Below are 23,483 nucleotides of genomic sequence, written 5' to 3'. Positions count from 1 at the left end.
TATAATTTTAAAATAGAGTAAGGCTTGTATTTTGCATGAAAAAAATTGATAGAAAAATAATAAAATGTGAGTTGTGGGGCTATACATCATTTTTGCTAATTTTTATTTTTTAATTTTGTTTATTTTGTATTTATTATTTTGACTGGCTTATTACTCTTGGCTCTGTGTTTAGGGATTGTTCCTGGCGGGGCTTGGGACCATATGGGGTGCTGGAGAGCAAACCTGGGTTGACAGCTTTCAAGGCAAACACTCTACCCTCTGTACTATCTTTCTGGCCTAATAATTTTTAATTTTTAATTTATTTGCAGCTATGTATTTTTTCTTGTCTGACCTTGAAATAAGATAAGCCAAAATTACTTTTAAGTTGAGCATGAACAGGGCGGTGGGAAGGAGCGACTGTACAAAGAAACTGATGGCAGTTTTTCCAGATTATTAGTTCCTTTAGAGACCTGAGAGTAATTAATAGGTAGGTCCTTTAATGTCATTGGTAACCCATGTTGTTATTTAGATAATAATGCAGGCAACAGGAAGAGTAAGTGGATGTTGATTTATTATTCATAAAAGGAGGGGCAGTGGGAAAAGACCAGATGATTCACTTGTTCTGGGTTGGAGCCCGAGTAGCTGCAGTAACGAGGCTCTGTGACCAATGGTAGTAATGGCCAACTGCAGGAGATATGAAGGGGTAGGAAATTGTGGATGCCACCTACAGCATATTTGTTGTTGTTTCACTTGAGGCCCTTTTCCAGGAAAGCCATCATCTGGCCTTGGTCCCGTGGAACTGGCAGCTGTCATTGCTGGACCAGTCTGCTTTGTCTGCATCTCACTCATGTTGCTGGTCTATATCTGCCACAACCGAACTGTCATTCACCACCGAGTGCCAAATGAAGAGGATCCTTCATTGGATCGTCCTTTTATTTCAGAGGGTACTACATTAAAAGACTTGATTTATGATATGACAACATCAGGTTCTGGATCAGGTAATGTAAATGGTTTTTTTTCTTCTTAAATCTTTTAAAAACAAGTGTATTGTTTGACTTAAACCAGTTGACTTGGTTTGTTAAAACTTGGTATAATATGAACACTAGCTTTAAGCTTAACAAAGATCTAGATTTGTAGACCTGACTAGCTGGTTTGAAATACTGTATTATTACTGTATTACTGTCATCCTGTTGTTCGTCAATTTACTCGAGCGGGCACCAGTAACATCTCTATTACACTCAGCCCTGAGATTTTAGCAGCTTCTCCTTATTCGTCTTTCCCAACTATTGGAGGCACTTTCAGGGTCAGAAGAATGAGACCTATTGTTACTGTTTCTGGCATATTGAATACACCACGGGTAGCTTGCCAGGCTCTGCCGTGCGGGCGGGATACTCTCGGTAGCTTGCCGGGCTCTCCGAGAGGTATGTATATATCTGTTACTATATTTGGGATATGAATACGCCATGGGGAGCTTGCAAGGCTCTCCCATGCGGGCAATAGACTCTTGGTAGCTTGTCAGGTTCTCCAAGAAGGAGAACAAAGAACTAAACCAAGAGGTTTAGTATACAAAACTTAAAATCTTAATTATTGAAATACATCAAAAAGTCAGCCACAGAGTTTGTATATAATTCAGAGCATTCTCATTTATGCTATATAATATGTAATCTCATTTCTCTTATTACTGTAAGATAGAAAAAATATGCACAATTCTGAGAATTGTAAGATTGAATGTATCTAACTGAAGTAAATTGTAGTGTAGCAAATCTTCATGTTTTAAACGAAGGGGATTAATTTTTTTACTTTTGTGTACTTTGCAAGGATACTAAGCAGAGAAGACCTCTATATTCTACAATATTGCAATTTAACACTTGACTGGGAATCAGATCTAGATAGCAGTGTAACCTTTGTTCTTGATTGACAACCTCTCCAACATAGACTAAACCATGTTTCCTTTTAGGGCTCTTGTTTCCTTATCAGAAATGTGGAACAGATACTGAAGATAGTAAGAACTTAGGGTAATGTTTGAAACTTTAAATGAGATGCATTATCCTTTGAAATGTATTTTTTGCAGGGTGGCAAGAAGCAAAGCAGTCTGTCCTCAGGGCTTATTCCTAGCTCTGTGCTCAGGGACCACTCCTAGAGGGCTTGGGGGGACTATACGGGATGCCAGAGGTCAAACCTGAGTTGATAGTGTGCAAGGAAAGGGCCCCATCTGCTGTACCATTGCACCAGTCCCTCCTCTGAAGCGTCTTAATCAAATTTTAATAAGGCCCAGATTTGTGAATAAAGCAAAGAATTGAAAATACATGTATTTAATGAAAGCTGCACTAATTTTATAATCAATAACAGAGGGACAGTAAAGCAGAAGTGGTGACTGGGGTTAAGAAACAGAGTCACATCTGATGATCCAGAAAGTCCATATAATGAGAAATGTCTATTTTAAGGAAATGAGCATATGTTGCTATGTGTGAACATCTTTTCTTTAAAAAAAAAAAAATTATTGGTTTTAGATGCACTCCTTGAGGCTCAGAAAACAATTTGAGGTGCCTAGATCAAATTCAGGTCAGTTGCAAGGCAAGGCAAGCATTCTGCCTGCTGTACTACCACTCTGGCCCCCTGTGGAGATCTTTTCATTTAAGGTTGAAGAAACTGATTTCATGACCTGAAATCTTTTATAGAAAGTGGCTATGTTTAGTATGGTGTTTTGTACATGTCACCTTGGGCACATAAAATACGCTTACGTCAAAGCCTGGGTCCTGGGTCTCTTGACAGGTGTGAGACTGGAAGCATAGAAAATTGAGATAGAAAAACCTTAATTCTGAAAGTATCAGTCTTTGAACAAGCATGGTAGGGGACTGGAGAGGTGCCTTAGGGCACCTTTGTGACTCTGATTCTGGGATAGGCTAAAAAGTTCCTGAAGATCAAACTCATTCTAGAAGTCACCCTACAATAAAAAAATCTACAATAAGGGCCAAAATTACATAGAATCAAGAGTGATACTGATCGTTTGGAATCAAGTCTCTTGGAACTATTCTCTTGTTGCTAAACTCAGACCCATGGGAAATTATGCTGGCTTGATGCACTTGGCAAAGTAGTTTGCACCAGGCCTCCAGGGGAAAAGCCTGTCTGTAAAGGACGCAGAGAAATTGTTGCCTGGGTGGCAGCTCGTTTCTGAGGAACACCTCCTTTATTTGCCTTTGAAGGTTTAGGATGTGGATTACAGAATGGAATTACTTTTTTTTTTTTCCATTTTATAGACATTTCTATTGCTGTTGGGGTAGTCTGTTATCTGAGTCTTCCCCTCCTCCTCTCCTGCCTGGCCCTGTGGAAGTTATCATCTACATCATCTGCAGGCTCTTGTGTTGACAGGAAGCTGGTGTGACACATCTTACTTAATCTTTACTTTGACAATAATGAATCCTGAATCGTGTACATCATTTTGCTGTGAGGTTCAAATGAGATGAGATGTTTTTGTGAAAGCACTTGGCAAATTGTATAGTTATGTCCAAGTGATAGGTATTATTCTTATTTAAAAGCTATTCTAGGGGGGAATATGACACGCTCTATCAATTTGCTACACTGTACCACAGAAAACTTGGTTGAAGACCTTTGCCTGCAATGTTTATTTTGTGTTGCTCAATGAATGGTCTCCACACTTACCCAGACACACTTACCCGTTGACTGGTGGCAGAAAATACTCATTTCCCTGGTGTCTTCTTATGGAGCCCAAATGCCACTTTCTACATGTGACTTGTGCCCTTGAGTAAACTCTCCATAAGCTATATCTCTAATTCTTCCACTCACTGAGAAAAAGGTAAAGTGGAACAGTTTGTGTTGGAGCAGCTATGTTTATTTCTTGTTAGCATCACCATACCCGAGAGAATGCCCTCTCAAAGAAAGACTGTGGGGACTGCAAGGAAAACACTGGAGAGCTTCGGCCTTGTGAAGCAACCAAATTGCAAGTGTCTGGATTTGAATCTCAGCTGTGTCTCTGCCCCTAGTCAAGCTGTCATTGGATTGCAAAATGTGTGTCTCTGAACTTGTTTACCAGTTTTGGAAAGAGTGAATTTTTACCGCTGATTCTCAGTCTTACTTGACCTACTGTCCCTCCCCCTTTTCAGAAGAAGTTACTCAGTATGCCCCACCAGATCTTCCTTCTTTTAAGCAAACAGAAAGTTGTACCTGTGGCTGCTATTGTCCCCTGTATTGTTCACTCTCCTGGTGGTGCTTTGCCCCATTTTGGAAAGGAATACTCCAGGTTAATTATTCTTATAACTTGTTCATGCTTGTGAGCTCTGTAATGCACACATGTTGTTTGAGTCATTCCTGTGTTGTTTCCTGCATGTGAGGTGTCAGGGGCTTTGTTTCCCTTTAGAGATTTTCTCTCCAGGAAAGTACTGAAAAGTAGAACAGAAGATAGAGCTCTAAATTAGACCTGTTTATTTTTGTCATTAGGAGATTATTTTTTTTAAAGCATTGATTATTTTATTTTTTAATTAGTGAGTCACCATGAAGGTACAGTTACAAATTTACCCATTTTTATGCTTGTGTTTCCCTCATACAATGTTCGAGAACCTCATTTGGAGATGATTATTTTTTAAAAAATCCTCATGTATTCCTGCAGATTGTGGAAACCAGAGATAGATGCGATAGTTCTAGATTTGGCTTTTCACTTTACCATATATCTAGAATCCATCAGTAATGAAGAAGAAAAAACGACCTTGCCCTGTTAGTTTCTTGGCCACACTTTCTATATGAGTTCTGAATGCATTAGGCATTTTTATATTTCCTGTTAGCAGTTTGCAGTTTCCCTTCTTTATTTACTCCCCTTTATGTATTCCCCTTCTTTATTTATTCTGCCTTTCTAACTTCTAGATTAGTCTCCTAAAATTAACTCTTCAATATCTTAAATGAAATTGACTCTTAAATGTAATGTGGTATATAGCCAGCCCTGCTCAAGATTTTGAGGAAATATGGCAAATTAGTTTTACTAAACAGCATAATTAGAAAATGAGTATACATAATACAGAGGAGCTCCTTGATTTGCATAAGGACTTTTTACAGATGTATATTTAACTAAGTAGTCTCCTTGTAAATAAAAATAATTATTTATAATTGCTAACTGTAGGAGGTGAAGAAGACAGAGCAAAGAGAGAAAAAGACCCATTTGGGCAACTTGGAGAAAAGAGAAAAAAAGAGAAAGACATTTAATTACTTCAGAGTAAATACAGCTTTTGAATTTAGAAGAATTTTACATCAGGGAGCCAAAGAGAATAGATAGCTCCTTTTATTACTTGGGTTAGTTTGTTGTAGATAGCAATCCTAAATAAAGATTATGAGTTGCACAAATTTAAGTGTAGTAGACTATATAAATAAAACACTAGTTTAGGACATATGATACACTGGTATTTTTATTGTTAGTGTCACTATAATTTAAAATGAGGTCCCGAGTCCACAGAGGATATGATATTAAGTGAGTTGGAATAGTCCCAAATGTTGTATTGTTTAAATGTCAAGTAAATAAATCCTTTTCTAGAAGTGTGGCAGTATTTTAAAATATGTATTTTCAATGAGGGGAAGTTCAGTTAGTGAAGATTAAAAAAAAGAACTATCTTGTTATTGAGGTATGTTACTAGGCATTATTTTCAGAGATACCAGTGTAACTAAGGCAGTCTGCTTTCAATAAGTAAATAAGTAAAACACTTCAATAAGTTAATTTCTTTTCTTGAAATTGTTTTTGTGATCATTTTTGCTTATTAAAAGTTTGGTCAGAATTCTATATTTTTTTATATTTACTTATGCTTCTCCCATTAGTAGAACCATTTTTGGTTATCTTTTTTTTTTCTTTTTGGGTTACACCCGGTCATGCTCAGGGGTTACTCTTGACTCTGCACTCAGGAATTACTCATCTGTACTCAGGAATTACTCCTGGTGGTGCTCAAGGGATCATATGGGATGCTGGGAATCGAACCGGGGTTGGCCACGTGCAAGGTTAACACCCTACCCGCTGTACTATTGCTCCAGCCCCTTAGGTTCATTTAAAGTAAGATTTAAAAAGATATTTTTCCCATTGTGGCCCTTTAGAAGTCTCTAACAATTCTCATTGGTCATTGTGAAGCTAGGACAATTTTCTTTTCACTACTAGCTCAACACATTCTCTTTCTTTTTTCTATCAGTTAGTTCCCTAATATATTTCATTCTTTTCCTTCTTCACTCTTTGCTTGCACTGTCATTCTGCCTAAACACTTCCCTTTCTTATCTTTCGCTTCTCTCCTTTACAGGCCAACTAATTGCAGTTTATTTGATAAAGCCTACCTTTACCAATGAGGCAAGAATTTCTGAATTCTTTTATATATTATCCTCTTTCCTTTTTTTTAATGAATTACTGTTTTTGCAAACTTTTAAAGCCCAGTCAGATTGTAAGTTTTAATTTATTTGATTTGAGTGGGAGAGAGGGAGGGATGTTGGGGCATATACTTAGTAGTGCCAAGGGGCTTCTAGCACTGTGCTTGGGGATACTCCCAGCAGTGCTCGGGGGACCATGTGATCACAGGTTTTGAACATTTGCTATTGCCAATCATGTGCCCAACCCCTTGAGCTATGTCTTCAGCCCTGAGAGTGTACATTTTTTAAAGGGGGAGCTTAAGGAGACTTTCTGAGTCATTCTTTGATACCTGGCGTTGTGTTAGAAACACAAATATTAAATATTGTGCTGATACTATTTTATTTTTATTAAGGTTTGCCATTGCTTGTTCAGAGAACGATTGCAAGAACTATTGTGTTACAAGAAAGTATTGGCAAAGGTCGATTTGGAGAAGTTTGGCGAGGAAAGTGGAGAGGAGAAGAAGTTGCTGTTAAAATATTTTCCTCTAGAGAAGAACGTTCATGGTTTCGTGAGGCTGAAATTTATCAAACTGTAATGTTGCGTCATGAAAACATCTTGGGATTTATAGCAGCCGACAATAAAGGTCAGTAACATTTGTTTCTGTGAAGATAATAAACAGTAAAATTTGATGAGAAATAGATATTTGTCATAGATCCATTATTTCAAATGCAGTAGAAGCTTTTAGAAGCAGGAACATCTTAAAGATTTTCTTGACTCAAGACATGCTCCTAAACTTGATTATTTCATGGAATGTAGAGTGCTTTTCTTTTTTTGGTTTTGTTATCTTGGTTCTAGACACTTAGTTATTGCATAGTTAAAATAGAGAAAAAATTATCAACTCGGGCTGCTCCAAATTTTGAGGCAGGATAGGGTCTAGATATCTTTTACCTTTTGTTTCCGTACTGTCATTTAGGGAATAGGAAAAATGTGAAATAACTCTCAGTGCATCCGTGTTTCAAGTCCCAAGTCTCACTAGATAAAATAAACTCCATTATCTTTATAAACATTTCCTTGCTTGTGGCATAGAGTCATGAGGCCCCACTTTAGATGAGATGCTGAAAGGGGCCCCGGGGGCCTTCCAGGTGTATAGAAGTTCAAGCTGTGACTTCAGGCTGTACTTCCAGTCTCAGTTTCCTTGCTTGTGTCCATAGTTCCTATCTTTTCGGTTTCTATTAGAAATTCCTGTGAGAACTCAACTTTCTGGATCCATACCCTGAATCCAGGGTTATTTACTGTCTTTACTATTTTAAAAAATACTGCTTTCTTATTTAGAACTGTAGTCATCTTTTTCCTCCACTCCCATCTCATTTTCTCCTATGATATTTATTTCTTCAAAATAGTGTTTAGTGCTTATTGATAATATGAGTAATCTTGTCATTTTTCTTCATTCTTCTATATAGTATTATACTTATTTATCACAAGCATTTATTCTTTACCTCTTATTTATAGAAAATTTCCAAAATAAATGAGAGTGGTGTCGTGAATGAGTCTCATCCCTGAGCCCCAGGAATTATCCTCTCACTATAGCCATACTTGATCTCTGATCTCACCCCACACTGCTCCATCTAAATTTGTTGTAGCCAATCCCCACTAACATCTTTTCATCCATAGATATTTACAGTTTATGTCTTTATATTATGTAATTTTTTATGAAGCATGACACTACCATTATTTATCAGGGTTTACAGTATCATCAAATATCTACTCAATTTCAATTTCCTCCCACATTTTTTTATTAAGCAATTTTATATTGGGCTGGGGAGTTATTTTATGGCCTGGGCTTTGATCTCCAGCACCCAAACCACCTTTCTCTCTTCGTCCAGCATTGCTGAGTATAGGCCTAGACACTCCCTGGACCAGAGTAGCATTGTGTTCTGGGCTACAGCTGAGCAGAATATACCCGGAATTAGCCCCTACCCTTCCCCACCCCTGGAAAGGCAGCCCTTATTAAAAACCAAATTTTTTATTGTACCCCCCTCCCCATTGCATTTGGGTGACAGCCATCATGAGTTCCTTAAAATTGCTGTTTTCCCTCTTCATCTTTTTTTTCCCTCTGGTAACTATTTATTGGAGAAACTTGATTCTTTGTCTATAGGGTTTGTCACAGTCTGAGATTTGCTAATTGAATTCTCTTACTATGTCTGAATTTCCCTCTTAGTATTATTGAAAACTGGTAGATTTTTTTTAATTCTCTTTTTTTCCTCTTGGACCATACCAAGCAGTGTTAGTAGCTTCTCCCAGCTCTTTTGTGTGAAGGGGTTGCTCCAGAAATGCTTGGGGACCATGTGATGCTGGGAATTGGTCCCAGGCCTCCAGCATGCAAGGTCTGTGTTCAGCCTGTTAAGCTCTTTTGATATGGAACCCAGTGAATATTTCACTGGTTTCCCAAATATATTAACTACTTTTTGTATGTTGCATGCTTTTAGCTATCTTTGGTCACATCAAGATGTTTCTCATATTCCATGAATTCTCTTATGGTGGTGAGATTATTGGTAGATGTGATGGATGTAGGCCACTACTATCAGTGACTAACATCAATTTACTGTTACCTAATTTAGTAACGGGCGGGAGCCATAGCACAGCAGGCAGGGCGTTTGCCTTGCACTCAGCCGAACCGGGTTGATTCCTCCGCCCCCCTTAGAGAGCCCAGCAAGCTACCTAAAGTATCTCGCCAGCAGCACAGCAGAGCCTGGCAAGCTACCTGTGCATATTAGATATGCCAAAAAACAGTAGCAAGTTTCACATGGAGATGTTACTGGTGCCCTCTCGAGCAATTAAATGAGCAGGGATGACAGTGATACAGTGTGAAACAATTTAGCAACAAAACAAACAGAAACAGTGATCTTTGTCTGACCGAGCCCTTAGTTGTTTTTTTTTAAATGTTATTTAAGAGTGATTTACAGTATTGATAATGGCAGGGCTTCATGCATAGACCATTCCAACATCATACCCTCCTGCAGAGCGCAGAGCATCCGCTTCTCTCCCCACCCTTGTGCTGTCTCAGTGTTTCCTCCCCTGCCCCCTCACACCCCCTGCCCCCCAACAGTGATAGGCTTCAGACTGAAAGCCAGTTCTTAAGTTGCTGTTGCCTTTAGGTGTTTGTTAGTTCCCTCCTGTTTCTTTATATCCCACATAAGAGAGAGATCATTTTGTGTCTGTTTTCTTCCTTCTGACTACCTTCACTCAGCATGATATTCTCCATACCCATTTATGCGACAGCAAATTGCCAGATTTCTTCTTTTCTTATAGTGAGTACTGCCAAACTTTCTTACTGTTTCGTCTATAGCACCATTTGACTTTCTAGCTCAATTCCTTTTTGGAGGGGCTTCCCCAGCAGTGACCAGGGATATGGGGGCTTCTCCTAGCAATGCTGTGTTTGTACCTGATGGTTCAGTGCTGGGGCTGATGATGTGCTTTTCCAACCCTGTGGTGCTTGGGGATGCACCTGGCAGTGTTCAGGTACCATGCAGAATTGGGAACCAGCCTGGAACTTACACACCAAGACCTCCAGCCCTTTGAGTGCTCTCCCCACTTCCTCTCACCCAATTCATCAGTCTTATACTCTGTGATCTTTGTGATTGTATCTTTCTTTTATCTTTTTTTTGTTGTTGTTGGGGTGGATGTAAAGTATGGACTCCAGCTCTTTGAACAATCTCTTCAGTCGATTGATTTCTTAACAGTTGCTCTTGTTTTCTGAAATTTTGTGTCTTCCTGGTTCCTGGGAAGGCTCTCCTTTGCTTCCTTAAAGGATCTGCCCACCATTCATGGTTCAAACAATACCTTGCTTGTGACTTCCAAGCCTATATTTTAGGGCACAAATTTTACTCAGTTTCAGTGTGCTCTAAGCTTACTTCAAGCTGTAAACCACTGACATAAAATGCTGCTTTGTGACCTGTATTCATCTTGGTTTAAGCAGCAGCAGCAGCCAACACCGGGCTCGACACTGCCATCTTGTGGTCGTTCTGGGGACTAGCTCATCTACTGTTTACTTGCCTACACCTGCTGCCCTTCCTTACTTGTCAGGGAACCTTGATTGTGCCCAGAATTTAGTGCCTTCTTCCCAGTTCACTCTTTCTTTATATCTACCCTCTTGATTTATTTAATCCCCCCTCATAAAACCCCGTATATGCGAACAGCCTCATAATAGCGTTCTTCTGCCTTTTCATTTACTTCAGAGAAATCTGCCTTTCTTCTATTAACCATTCTTCCTATTTATTTTCTCTACTTGTAGGGTATTTCAAATTTAACTCTGATTAAAAGGGCATGTAGAAAAGCTAGTGATACATACCTTTATCAAATGGGAGGAATATAAATTTAAACAGTTTTAAAAAATCTTAACAACCTTGCAAAGTAAGGTACTTTTATTTATATGGAAAAACAGAGTGGTTACTAAGAATCATATTTGAGGTCACATGGTCAGTGACAGCCAGGCCTTAGATTCCAGCCTTGGTCAGTGACTCCCAGACTCCCAGTCTCTTCACTGACTGGTTGTACGGCAGTGAATAATACTAGTACTATTATCATGCCTGTGTGTGTGTGTGTGTGTGTGTGTGTGAGTGAGATGGGGCGGGGGGGGGGGGAGATTTTATGAAATGGTGGAGAGAGAGAGGAGAGAGATTTTATAAAATGGTGGCTTTCCAGATACTTACAGGTTATACAGGCTTTTGTGAGCTAACCTAGCCTAAAAGCCTAGCCAAAACCTTTACCACAATTCCCATTGGAAAACACATTTCAGATTTATGGATCAGTTTGCTAATAAGCTTCTGGAATGCACATGCTTGGTTGTTGATGTTTGGCGTTCGTTACCTTGTGTAAATCTGGGTTCTGGCCCAGATCTTTTCTCCTCCTGATATTTCATTTTCTGTCTCCTTTTCCCCACGTGTCAGTGGTGCCACTGTTTTTATGATTTTCAAAACTAGGAACTGTGGAGGTACAGTCATCTTGCCAGGCTTCCTCTTCTCTTATAGTGAGAAATTGATGCACAGTCCTTTAAGAAAGGCTACACTCTGCATCTGTGCTTGTGTTCACTTTTGTCCCATTTCTGCTGCCATCCACCAGACCCAGGTGCACCTCCTTTTCCTCCCTCTGTGCAGAAACAACTACTGACAATCTAACCTAGGTCAGGCAATTTCCTTAAGCGTCCCAACTCTGTTACTATCTGTGTATATTCAGGACCACCTCATTTGAACAGTGTTTTTTTTGCCTTTTAAGTAGCCTTATGAGTAGGGCCCTACTTCTAGGGTCTAACACAGTGATTTTTCAGTTGTTTTACACATGCACACTGGCAGCATTCAGCACAGCTGTCCACAGACCCGTGGTTGTTAACCTCTGATTTAAGCAGAGTCTCTCAGCATGAGGCCATATGGCACTCCAGGGAACCCAAGGATATTAGGGTGCGGGGTGGGAGGAGGTTGATAGGTTGGTGTCTTGGTTAAGTTTCTAAGAACTTAACATCCTTGAGGAGTTCTTGGAAACTGACCCTGAGCAAAACAAGTAAAAATAGGTCCTCAGAGTTTTGTTGAACATTTGCTAGGATTACTTTTTCTCATCACTTCTATGGTGAAGCAAGATTGAATGAAACAATGTTACTTAAGAATTTTCTTCCATGCCACCCTGGTAGGGGAAAGGTATTTCTCTCTCCACCTTTCCTTTCGGCAGTGGCATGGTGACCGCCTTCTTTTAGACCCTACTAAACAGAGGTACGAGCTTGCAGTGATGCAACTTCTGGCAGAAATTTCTCTGGACTTAATTACTAAATACCTGAAATCCAAAACTGCACGGCCGCTACAGCAGCTGCACAACCGCTTATGCTCTTCATTCTCAGCAGTGGAAAACATACTATAGAATGATGCCTTTTCGGCAGGTCTGATTGTGGGGGGAAATTCCAAATAATAATAGCGAGTTTTCTGTTGAGATATTGAATGTAATCAAAGTAAAGAGAGATTAAAGTGAAAATCATCAGCCACACAGGCGGTGGGCAGGGGGCGGTGTGGGATGGGAGGTGTACTGGGGTTCTTGGTGATGGAACATGTGCACTGGTGAAGTGATGGGTGTTTGATCATTGTATGACTGAGACTTAAACCTGAAAACTTTGTAACTTTTCTCATGTTGATTTAATTAAAAAAATAAATAATTTTCTGTAAGTGGGACTGGAGCGATAGCACAGTGGGTCGGGCGTTTGCCTTACATGTGGCCGACCCGGGTTCAATTCCCAGCATCCCATATGGTCCCCTGACCACCGCCAGAAGTTAATTCCTGAGTGAATGAGCCAGGAGTAACCCCTGTGCATTGCCGGGTGTAAGCCAAAAAAAAAAATAATAATAAATTCTGGGGCTGGAGCAATAGCGCAGTGGGTAGTGTATTTGCCTTGCATGTGACCAACCCGGGTTTGATTCCCAGCATCCCATATGGTCCCCTGAGCACCACCAGGAGTAATTCCTGAGTGCATGAGCCAGGTGTGACCCAAAAGCAAAAAAAAAAAAAAATTTCTATAAGTCTCTAGTGATTGTGTTACCTAATGACTTCTCCATTCTTCTGTATACATGCTCTTTTCACATCTTAGCCGGTCTTCATTATTATATTATTTCCAATTGTAATAGTTTTATTAAGCTACAATTCACATCATAAAATTTACCCATTTAAAGTGTGACCCAATGGGTTATAGTATATTGACAGGGTTGAGTTGACCAGAACTCACTAGAATTAGATCATTGTCACACCTCAAAGAGCAAGGACCCTTGTACCCTTTTTGCAACCAGTCCTCATTTACTTCCCAAACTCCTTAGCCCTAGCTAAAGACTTTCTGTCTCAAGATTTGCTTTTCTGCACATTTCGTATGATACATGATCTTCTGTTATTCTTTTTCAATATTGAGCTGTGTGGTAACAAGTAGTAGAACTTTGCTCATTGTATAAACAATATTTTACTGTGTAGACATACTACATGTTGACTGACATCTCTTGGATGTATACCAGGCAGTGGGATGGAATTATTGGATCATATAGTAACTCTGGGTGTTTGAGGTGCTGATATACTATTATACATTTATAATAGTCTGGTGAAGTTTTCAAATTTTCCATATTGTTTTTGTTACGGAGGGAACACAGTGAAAATTGCATAAATGAGGATCAGAGCATGATACTAGGGGCCAACCAGTGGGACACAGAGACCACAGGAGGGCAACCCAGTCAGAAGGGGCCACATTTGGTAGAAGGTCAAGAAAGGCTATCTAAGAAAATATGAATATATTACACTCAAAATATACATAGATATTCCAGAACTTATGGTACTGACATTGCAGTCCTTTGATTTATGATTGAGATAAAATTGATAACTTTTTAAAAAGTCATTAGTGTTCTTCAGCCCTTCTGAAATGTGTTACTCTCCTTTGCAGACAATGGTACCTGGACTCAGCTCTGGTTGGTTTCAGATTATCACGAGCATGGATCTCTTTTTGATTATTTGAACAGATACACAGTTACTGTGGAAGGAATGATAAAACTTGCTCTGTCTACAGCAAGTGGACTTGCTCATCTCCACATGGAAATCGTTGGTACCCAAGGTAACAAGCAATCGTGCTAGTTTAGCTTTACGTTCTCATGAATCTCATGAATTTAATGTCTCTTCAGAACATTTTGGCAACATTTCAACCTAACTGGAGCTAATTAACATTAATTTTTTGTTTGGTTGGTTTTTGGGCCACTCCTGTCGATGCTCAGGGGTTACTCCTGGCTCTGTGCTTAGGAGTTACTCCTAGCAGTGCTCAGGGAATCATTTGGGGTGCCTGGGATTGAATCCAGGTCAAATGCATGCAAGGCAAGTTTCTACCGGCTATCCTATCTCTCCAGCTCCTCAAGTGGCTTTTTAGATAAGAATATTTTATCTTTTGTTAAATCTCAGAGAGTTAGGAATCTAGGAGGTATATAAAGATTCTCTAGTAAACAACAGTCTTTGAGTTGTTAGACATACTTTTTTTTTGAACACCATCTTTTGGAGCATATTGACAACTTTTGATATGCTTATTCACTAGAAATTGTTTAGCAATGCTCCAGTATTCTGGTGAGAGAGTCTGAAGTGTTTTGCTCTTGGGACAGAAAGAGGCTTTTGAATGTAATAGTGAGAATTATGATTGAGAAGATCTTTTAAACCACTGTCTTTAGTTTTTTGTTGATTGTTTTTGTTTTTGTTTTTTTAAAGGAAAACCAGCCATTGCTCATAGGGATTTGAAATCGAAAAATATCTTGGTCAAGAAGAATGGAACTTGTTGTATTGCAGACTTGGGACTGGCAGTAAGACACGATTCAGCCACAGACACAATTGATATTGCGCCAAACCATAGAGTGGGAACAAAAAGGTATACTTGTAAATAAGTGGTATTTATTGTGTCTAAATACCACTCCTTTTCCTTCTTACATATATTTTGTGGAGTTCAAGTTGCCCCTTCAGATTGCTTGGTCTTGCCTGCTCTGAAGCCAAACTCTCTGCTGATGTAAGTGGCCCTCCAGAAAATAGTTTCAGTAGATACAGGACCTCAGTGGCATGAGTAGCTCATGATTACTGGGAACCTATTATGAACCCTCATTTTAATGAGTCTAAAATGTACACATTTGTAGTATCATTTAATATTCTCCTTAGAGGCTTTGCCATCAAGCCCAACTATTTTCAGAATTTCTCTGAACAGAAATCTTTGTCTCCTTGGACATCTCACATGTCCTGTATGTATCCTGGAGCAAATACGATTTCCCAAACTTGTACTCGATCATCGTTTCTCATAGGACACCTTTTCTCACTGAAATGTCCTTGCCAAGGGCCCTCCTAGCACATTGAATTTGAACTAATGAGGCTCTACATTGTCCTGTAATGTATTTATTTGTCTGTGTATTCCATTGGGTTGCAAGCTGCTTGGAATTGCTTTGCGTTCTCAGCACCCATTCCAGTCTAAATAGCACCCATTATGTAATAGATCCTCAGTAAATATTTGATAAATCCCTGAGTCCTAAAAAGAGCCTAACTACGTAGGTGTCACTGCCTTCAGCTCGCAGATGAGGAGGTTAAGTAATGTTACCCACCACCGAAAAGCTGGCATTGGAACCAGACCTTTCTGAATAACAGCCTTGCTCCATGTTTCACAGCATTCTGCCTTAGTAATCTTAGAACTCCTGCTTTGACATTGAATGGAACTAAGCCCTGTCTTGAGTTGTGTTTATGAATTCCAGATTCAGCAGGGACTCTCAGAGTTCAATCCAAGGTTTCAGGATGATGGTTATTGTAGATCTTTGTGGGTCCTGATCTGGAGTCTTAGAAGGGTTTTGGGAACTTCAGAACCCCATAATATGGCATCAACGGGAGGACTGGCATTCCTTTTTTAAAAATTATATATTATTGTGGGATATACCGTTAAAAAGTTGTTCATGATTGAGTTTCCGTCATCTGGACACCCGTCCCTTCACCAATGCACATTTCCTGCCACCATTGTGCCTAGTTTTCATCCTACTCCTCCACACCACTTGGTCTGTCTCTGTGATAGACCTCTCTCTCTCTCTCTCTCTCTCTCTCTCTCTCTCTCTCTCCCCCTCTCTCTCCCTCTCTCTCCCTCTCCCTCCCTCTCCCTCCCCCTTCCTCCACCACCTTCCTGTGGTCTCTCCCTCCTCTCTTTCCACTCTAACCCCCCATTTTCCTTTTAGGCACTGTGTTTTGCAGTTCTGTTGCTGAAAGGGTATCATGCACATCACTGTACATCATTCAACACTCAGTTTTTGTCCAGAGTGATCATTTCCGACTATCATTGGCATAGTGGTCTATAAAAAATACAAACGTGCGCGTGTGCGAAAGGGATGATGTGATGTGATGTGATGCGCTCTTAGGACAGCATTCTCTCTCTCTCTCTCTTGCCGCTTGCGTTTGGTGCTCTGGAGCCGCTGTGTATGAACCAAATCGGGATTGCTCTTTCTTTGTGCTCTGCTTCTGTATGTGCTGCTGTGCTCTCTTCTATCTGTCTGTCTATCTTTGACTCTGTCTCTTTAGTCTCTCCTCTGGTCTCTTCCGATCTCTCGCTGTCTCTGTCATCTCTTTCTCCAGAGCCCTTCTGCTTCTCTCTCTGGAGCCCTTCTCACTGTCACTTCTGACTCTGACCCGGATTCTCTCTCGCTCTCACTTCTGACTGTCTGCTTCAGGCTCTTTCTTTGCCCTGCTTCTGGCTCTGATGACTCCCTAATTCTCTTTCGCTTTGTGCTTTGCTTCTGTGTCTTCTCCCCCTACTTCTCTTATAGTCTTAATTTATATAGCAATCACATAGGGTGGTGACACAAAGGTGGGCTGAACATTAACAAATCAACAAAGAGGGGTAAGACCACTTCTCTAGGTGATTAACTGAAGGATAAAATCTCATCTAAAAAGATTACTCCCGATTACTAGGAGATCTGCTTAAGGGTGGATCCCACCCAGGGTGTGTTGCTTTCTTGTTTCCTCAGCTAGTAATCCACTTAGTTACTTATAGTAAATCTACTTCTAATATTTCTAGCTTTGTCATTCTGTATGAGTACAATAAGAGATATATCAAACTTAAAGTTTGGTTGTTCCTGAGGACATTCACTATATATTCCAGACCACAGTCCTCAGGCCAGGTTAGTCTTCCTAACCCCATCAGGGTCCTAGTCTCATTGTTACTTTTGGATCATGACAGCTTTTGTCTATGACCATGCTCTCAACTTATAGTTGAGTATTGTGGCGCTTTGGCCTGGCTCATTTCGATGCCAGGGTGGCTCACAGCTTGCTCTGGGTCCATTTCATCCCTTGTCCCTGCTTTTGGGGTGCTAGGAACTAAGGGCAACTAAGTCAAGAAAGCAGATGCCCAGGAGTAAATATTATTCGGAGTCAACCAGCTCCCAAGTTACAAAGCATAATATTAACTGTCTTCCTGTGTCCGTACAGAAAGCATATTGCTTTAAGGTGAATTAAGTTCCCTGCAGCAAGACTGAAAGGACAAACCCAGTGTTATCCTACAGTGGTCCCTTCTCTATCCTAACTGCACCCCACCTCCCCCTTTGTGGCAAACTTTGTACCATGGACCAGATGTTCTGGCCCTAGTTTCTACTATCTTTGCGTATTATTGACATACTATGTTTTTTATGTCCTGCAAATGAGTGCAAGAATTCCATTTTTGTCCCACTACCTCTAACTCATTTCACTTGGCATGATACTCTCCATATCCATCCATATATAGGCAAACTTCATGACTTCATTTTTTCCTAACAGCTGCGTAGTATTCCATTGTGTAGATGCACCATAGTTCACCATAGTTTATTTATCCACTCCTCTTTGTTCTCAGGCACGTGGGTTGTTATAAGATTCTGGCTATTGTGAATAGTGCTGCAGTGAACATAGGAGTGCAGATGACTTTTCTGTCTTGTATTTTTGGACCAGGCATGATATATTCCCAGAACGGTATTGCTGGGTCATATGGAAGCTCAATTTCTAGTTTTTTGAGAAATATATCTGTCATTTTCCAAAAAGGCTGGACCAGTCAGTATTCCTACCAGCAGTGACATTCAGTTTTATCTGTTGCTATGTTCTGTGAAATATGTTCCTGCCCTTCCTTTCATCCCATTTTAGTACGAATGCTTCTATGTTCAAATAGATGGACCCTATAAAGTACATGATAAAATAGGTGATGTACTCAAGGGTTTTGTAACAGAATTGTTACATAGGTAATCTATCTTGGAAAACTAAGATCACAATGCAAATAGCATGAAATTGCTCCTTTGGCTTTGCATAGGTTTTTATTGGCATCATTATAAATTATTGTAGACATGTATTTTTCTTGAGTCTAATATGATCTCAGTATGTATATTTGTATATATTATGGGAAAATTATCTCTGTGAGTCATTTTCACAAACAGCAGAACAATGTTGAAAGTGGGGAGTCTTTTAAAGCTACTACTAGACGAGACCCAGAGCAGCCACACACGAACGGCTCCTCTGCTCCTAAAAGACCATGATCCCTGAGGCCTACTAACTAATTTCGGCACCCAGTGGCTTCTTACATAAATGCCTCTAGACTGTGAACTGACTGCGACCCCAGGCTGCCCTGGGAAGGGAAAGGTTTTTCTCTCTTGGCTTTTCCTTTCTGTGGTGGCAGCCACTTTATAGAGCCCAGTAACCGGAGGTACGAGCTTGCAGTGACGCAACTTCTGGCAGAAATTTCTCTGGACTGAATTACTAAAATACCAGAAATCCAAAACCACGCGGCCACTGTCGAGGCTGCGTGACCTCATATACTCTTCATTCTCAGCAATGAAAAACAAATTATCAAATGATGCCTTTTCAGCAGGTTTGATTGTTGGGGGGAAATTCCAAATAATAATAGTGAGTTTTCTGTTGAAATATTGAATGTAATGAGAGTAGAGAGAGAGTAAAGTTAAGGCCATTAGCCACATGGGTGGGAGGGGTGGTTGGGGTGAGAGGTATACTGGAGTTCTTGGTGGTGAAACTGGTGCACTGGTGAATGGATGGGGGTTTGATCATTGTATGACTGAGACTTAAACCTGAAAGCTTTGTAACTTTTTTCATGGTAATTCAATAAAAAAAAAAAAATTGAAAAAAAAGCTAATATTGATTTTTTTTTTAATCATCAGAAGTGAAAGCACATTGTTGGATGTCCAAAAATAATATACCTGTCATTCCATAAAAAAGTAAAATGCTGGCTTTTTTGTTTTTGTTTTAGGTACATGGCCCCTGAAGTTCTAGATGATTCCATAAATATGAAACACTTTGAGTCCTTCAAACGTGCTGACATCTATGCAATGGGCTTAGTGTTCTGGGAAATAGCTCGACGATGTTCCATTGGTGGTAAATTTCTTTCCTTTTTTCCAGCAGTTTGTCATGAACAGAAGTTGCTCAAGAGTTGCCTTTTTATTGAATGGAATTATAGCATTGAATTATAGCACTGTCGTCCTATTGTTCATCGATTTCCTCGAGTGGGCACCAGTAACACCTCCATTGTGAGACTTGTTGTTACTGTTTTTGGCATATCGAATATGCCATGGGTAGCTTGCTGTGCGGGCGGGATACTCTCGGTAGCTTGCCGGGCTCTCCTAGAAGGATGTAGGAATTGAACCTGGGCCAGCTGTGTGCAAGGCCCCTACCCGCTGTGCTATCACTCCAGTTTGAATGGAATTATACATATGAATAGTCTAAAATTATGTTCACTGGAAGTACCAAAGAAAACAGAAGGAAAACCCTGCAGTGTGGAAAGTCACCTACTTTATCCTGGCATCCACCTTTATCCTCAAGCACAGCTTTACCGTCTCATGTCTGTTTCCATTTGAATATTGGGAACCATCAGAAACAAACCACTTAGTATCTTAGAATGACAGCTGTTTGACAGGCCAGCTAGTAATCTGTTACTAGTACATATCTGGGTCAAACCGATTTTTTTCCCTTTTGGATTCTGGTTATTTTCTTCTGCTTATTAGCTAGAAATTGCACGTGCAGAATACTTTCACACTGTTATTACAGTACTTTTAAAATAGTTCACCTTTTCTTAAGAATCTCTCATCTTTCAGGATCCATAATTGCTAAGACTCAGACCTAATGTTTTTGAAGCAGGAATAGATAGAATGTGTGCTCTACATTGTAGCAACTAAGACAGTTTTTATTTGCTTTGTTGCTGTTAGTGTTTGGGGGTTCTTGGGGAACCTTGTGGTGTCAGAGATTGAACCCAGCGCCTCATTATGCAAAGCTTGCACTTTAGCCCTTTGGGCCAGTCTCCTTAAAGTTTTGCTTTGTTTGTTTTTATTTAGGGGCTGTATCTGACAGTGCTCATGCCTCGCTCCCAGCTCGGTCCTCAGGGGTCACTCATGGCAGTGCTGAGAAATAAACTCTGACCTCCATCATGCACAGCTTGCCCTCAGTCCTTTGGGCTATCTCCCTGGTCCTAGGACAGATGTAAACAGAGACAAACTTGGTAGAAATCTCATTCAGTGCTAGTGTATATCTTTACACCAAGTGAAAGGCTGTGTGTTCATGGAAGTAGAAGTACTCATGACTTGCACATTAGGTTCTGGTGCAAGGGATTGTTCTGGTTATCACAGCTCATTATCACCATAATTGAAGTGACCTTTGCTCATACTGAGTTCCAGGATGTGGCCTCGGCAGCCGAGGTTAGGGAGATAAATGTGGTTGCAGCTGTGGCCCATTTGCTGTCTGCCCAGCTGAGTCTGGGAGCCCACTTAGACTAGGTGTTCCTCCTTGTCTGCTCTGAAAGTGATCTGGCATTATCTGAGTACAGATTTTCAAACAGGAATTTGTTTTTCCACTTAGGAATTCATGAAGATTACCAGCTGCCTTACTATGATCTTGTACCTTCTGACCCATCCGTTGAAGAAATGAAAAAAGTAGTTTGTGAACAGAAATTAAGGCCAAATATTCCCAACAGGTGGCAGAGCTGTGAGGTGAGTATTTGCTTTGGATGCTATACCCTTTTCTAAAGTACTTCAGCTTAGTAAGTGGGGATTTGCTACTCATCTCTAGGAGAAACACACAGGCATTCCCTCTTTGATGGCAGTGAGAAGAAACACAGTAATTTGATTTGCATGTTCAGTTGTCATGGCATTGACAGGGCTATGGGCGCTGTTAGTGAGTCAGAGCAGGGTGAGATCTGCCAGTGATCTGCTGTTTAAGGGAGGAGGCCTGTTTCCTGTGCTGCACCACGGCTCCCCTTTCTCTTCAGGTTCCAGCGCTCCAGGAGCTGCTGTCGTGGTGCAGACATGGCCAAGTCCAAGAACCACACCACGCACAACCAGTCTCAAAAATGGCACAGAAATGGCATTAAGAAACCTCAGTCACAGCGATATGAGTCTCTTAAAGGACTCCCAAATTCCTAAGGAACATGCGTTTTGCCAAGAAGCACAGTAAGAAGGGCCTGAAGAAGGTGCAGGCCAACACTGCTAAGGCCATGAATGCCCGTGCTGAGGCCATCAAGGCCCTGGTGAAGCCCAAACAGGCCAGACCCAGGATCACAAAGAAGAACAGTCGCAAGCTCAGTCGACTTGCGTATATTGCTCACCCCAGGCTTGGGAAAAATGCTCGTGCCCGCATTGCCAAGGTCTCAGTCTTTGCCGGCCCAAAACCAACCAAGGCTAAAGCCAAGGTTCAAAGCCAAGGCTCAAATAAAGCCCCAGAGTAAGACCCAGACAGCTGCAGCTCCAGCACCAGCTCAAGCTTCCAAAGGTGCCCAGGCCCCTGCCAAGGCTCCCTAAGAGACTCTGTCAGTGTGAGCGTGGAAGGACAGGTGCAATCGTTGGGCTGTCTCCAGTCTGGGTCCTCCTGTGCTGTTTGTACAAATAAACCTGAGAGCAGGAAAATAAAATAATAAAGGAGGAGCTAGAGCAGGATAGTGCTGGCGGTACTAGGAGGCCGTCGGTTCAGAGCAGTCCGGTGACCCTTTCAGGATTGGACTTGGGTAAAGTACTTCCTTATCTGGCCTTGAATATTAATGGACCTTTTTTGTAAAATGATAGAGTTGTATAAAATGATTGGGAAGAACAATGAGATGATTTCATTGTATTCATATAATTTCACCAGAAAATCCTGGAAAATTATGTCCAGCAGTGTCTGAGCATCTTGATCCCCGTCCTCACAAAAAGTTTTAAAGTAATGTGGTTGTAAATAATTCATTAGATAAATTGTTCGTAACCTACCTTTAATTGCTAACTGCTATTATTGGTGAGATAGAGCATTTCCCACCAGATTGAAAATTTTGTGACTTATGAAGTGTAAAAATTGGCTAATTTGGTAGTTCCTTTTGCATTTTAGAATATTGTAGGACAGGGGCTGGAGAGATAGTATAGCAAATAGTGTTCCATCCCCAGCACCCCCTATAGTCCCTTGAGTCCTGCCAGGAATGACCCCTGAGTGAAGAGCCAGGAGTAAGTCCTGAGCACAGTGGATATGGCCAAACAAAAGATTAATGACAGTGTAGAACTTTTGATATGAAGAGGGCTTCTTAGCTTGCGGACCCCAACAAAACAAAGTGTCCCAGTTAAGATAATTATATGTCAGTGTGCTCAGTGAATCCGCATGCTTTACAAATGTGATTGGGCAGGTCTTTGTCTTAAAAACCTAATCTGGTGCCAGAGAGTGCTCAGCAGGATAGAGCCACATGCCTTGCAAATAGAAAACTCAGGTTCTACCCCGGCACTGCATAGTTCCCTAAGCACAGCCAGGGATGACTCCTCACTACTGAGCTGATGTTATCCTCGAAGCACTGCTTGGTATGGCCCCCAAACAGAGCATTTGATCTTAATGCTGCAAAACACAAACTTGAAATACTCCACACTCACTCAGTTATCAGAACAGATTACTATTAAATGGCTGGCTTTTTAAGTAAAAGAAAAAAGTCAGCAGTTTACATTGAACACACTACAGTTACTGTCACATGATGTTGAATTAATGTATTCCTGTCATTTTTGCTTCATTTGTACTTATCACCAATTGAACCTTTTACTTTTAACTTTTCCTGTCAATAGTTATAACATACCAATAAACTAAAACCGATAGAATGACTAATGTTTTTCAGAAACTGTTTACCTTTCCCTGTCTGATCTGGTGGCTTTTGGCCAACCGGACAGCATTCATCCTAGGATATTTTATTGTAAACCTGAACTTCACCCCATTGGTGTGTGAAATAGTTAATTCCTCTGTTTTATGGAGTGTCATATAGTTAACTCTGGGGGCTTGATGTTCATGTCCTGCAGAACTTAGAGGCTGGCCCTGGTTGGTGCTCAGGGGACCATGTGGTAGCATGGATTGAACCCTGGCCTTCTGCTTACAAACACGTCATTCAGCCCTTGACTCTGGAGGGAGTTTCAGTGCAAGTCAAATTTATTCTTGGTCCTGCACAGCTCCTGCTCAGGAGTCACTTTTTTTTAGTCATAAATAAATCATCCATGTCCATCTGGCTTCCAGCTGCTGGAATCTATACGCTACTAATGGAAATTAAGATCATGTCTACTTTTTTGATGTTACAGATGAGTTATGGGTGAAACTCCAACTGTGTACACATTTACAGACTAAGGTTCCCAACCACATCAGGGGAAAGGCCCATTCATTAATTATTTTT

At 40.6% G+C, this 23,483-nt stretch overlaps 1 protein-coding gene and 1 pseudogene across 2 annotated transcripts in view; both read left to right on the top strand.

Annotated features, from left to right (window-relative positions):
- TGFBR1 (transforming growth factor beta receptor 1) overlaps positions 1-23,483 on the top strand; it is a 65,420-nt gene that overhangs the window by 37,104 nt on the left and 4,833 nt on the right. The window contains exons 3-8 of one of the 2 annotated variants that reach the window (XM_055146313.1): positions 747-977; positions 6,717-6,947; positions 13,758-13,925; positions 14,561-14,717; positions 19,086-19,210; positions 20,684-20,814. In XM_055146313.1, coding sequence (XP_055002288.1) covers positions 747-977; positions 6,717-6,947; positions 13,758-13,925; positions 14,561-14,717; positions 19,086-19,210; positions 20,684-20,814 — 1,043 coding nt within the window. Of the gene's footprint in view, positions 1-734; positions 978-6,716; positions 6,948-13,757; positions 13,926-14,560; positions 14,718-19,085; positions 19,211-20,683; positions 20,815-23,483 lie in introns of both variants that reach the window. The other variant, XM_055146306.1, reaches the window with a different exon arrangement.
- On the top strand, positions 21,130-21,621 carry LOC105943157 (60S ribosomal protein L29-like; annotated as a pseudogene).

Source organism: Sorex araneus, chromosome 1, assembly GCF_027595985.1.
Source record: "Sorex araneus isolate mSorAra2 chromosome 1, mSorAra2.pri, whole genome shotgun sequence".
Taxonomy (NCBI): Eukaryota; Metazoa; Chordata; class Mammalia; order Eulipotyphla; family Soricidae; genus Sorex; species Sorex araneus.
Note: the sequence above shows the minus strand (reverse complement) of the source record. Positions and strands in the feature narration are given on the sequence as shown.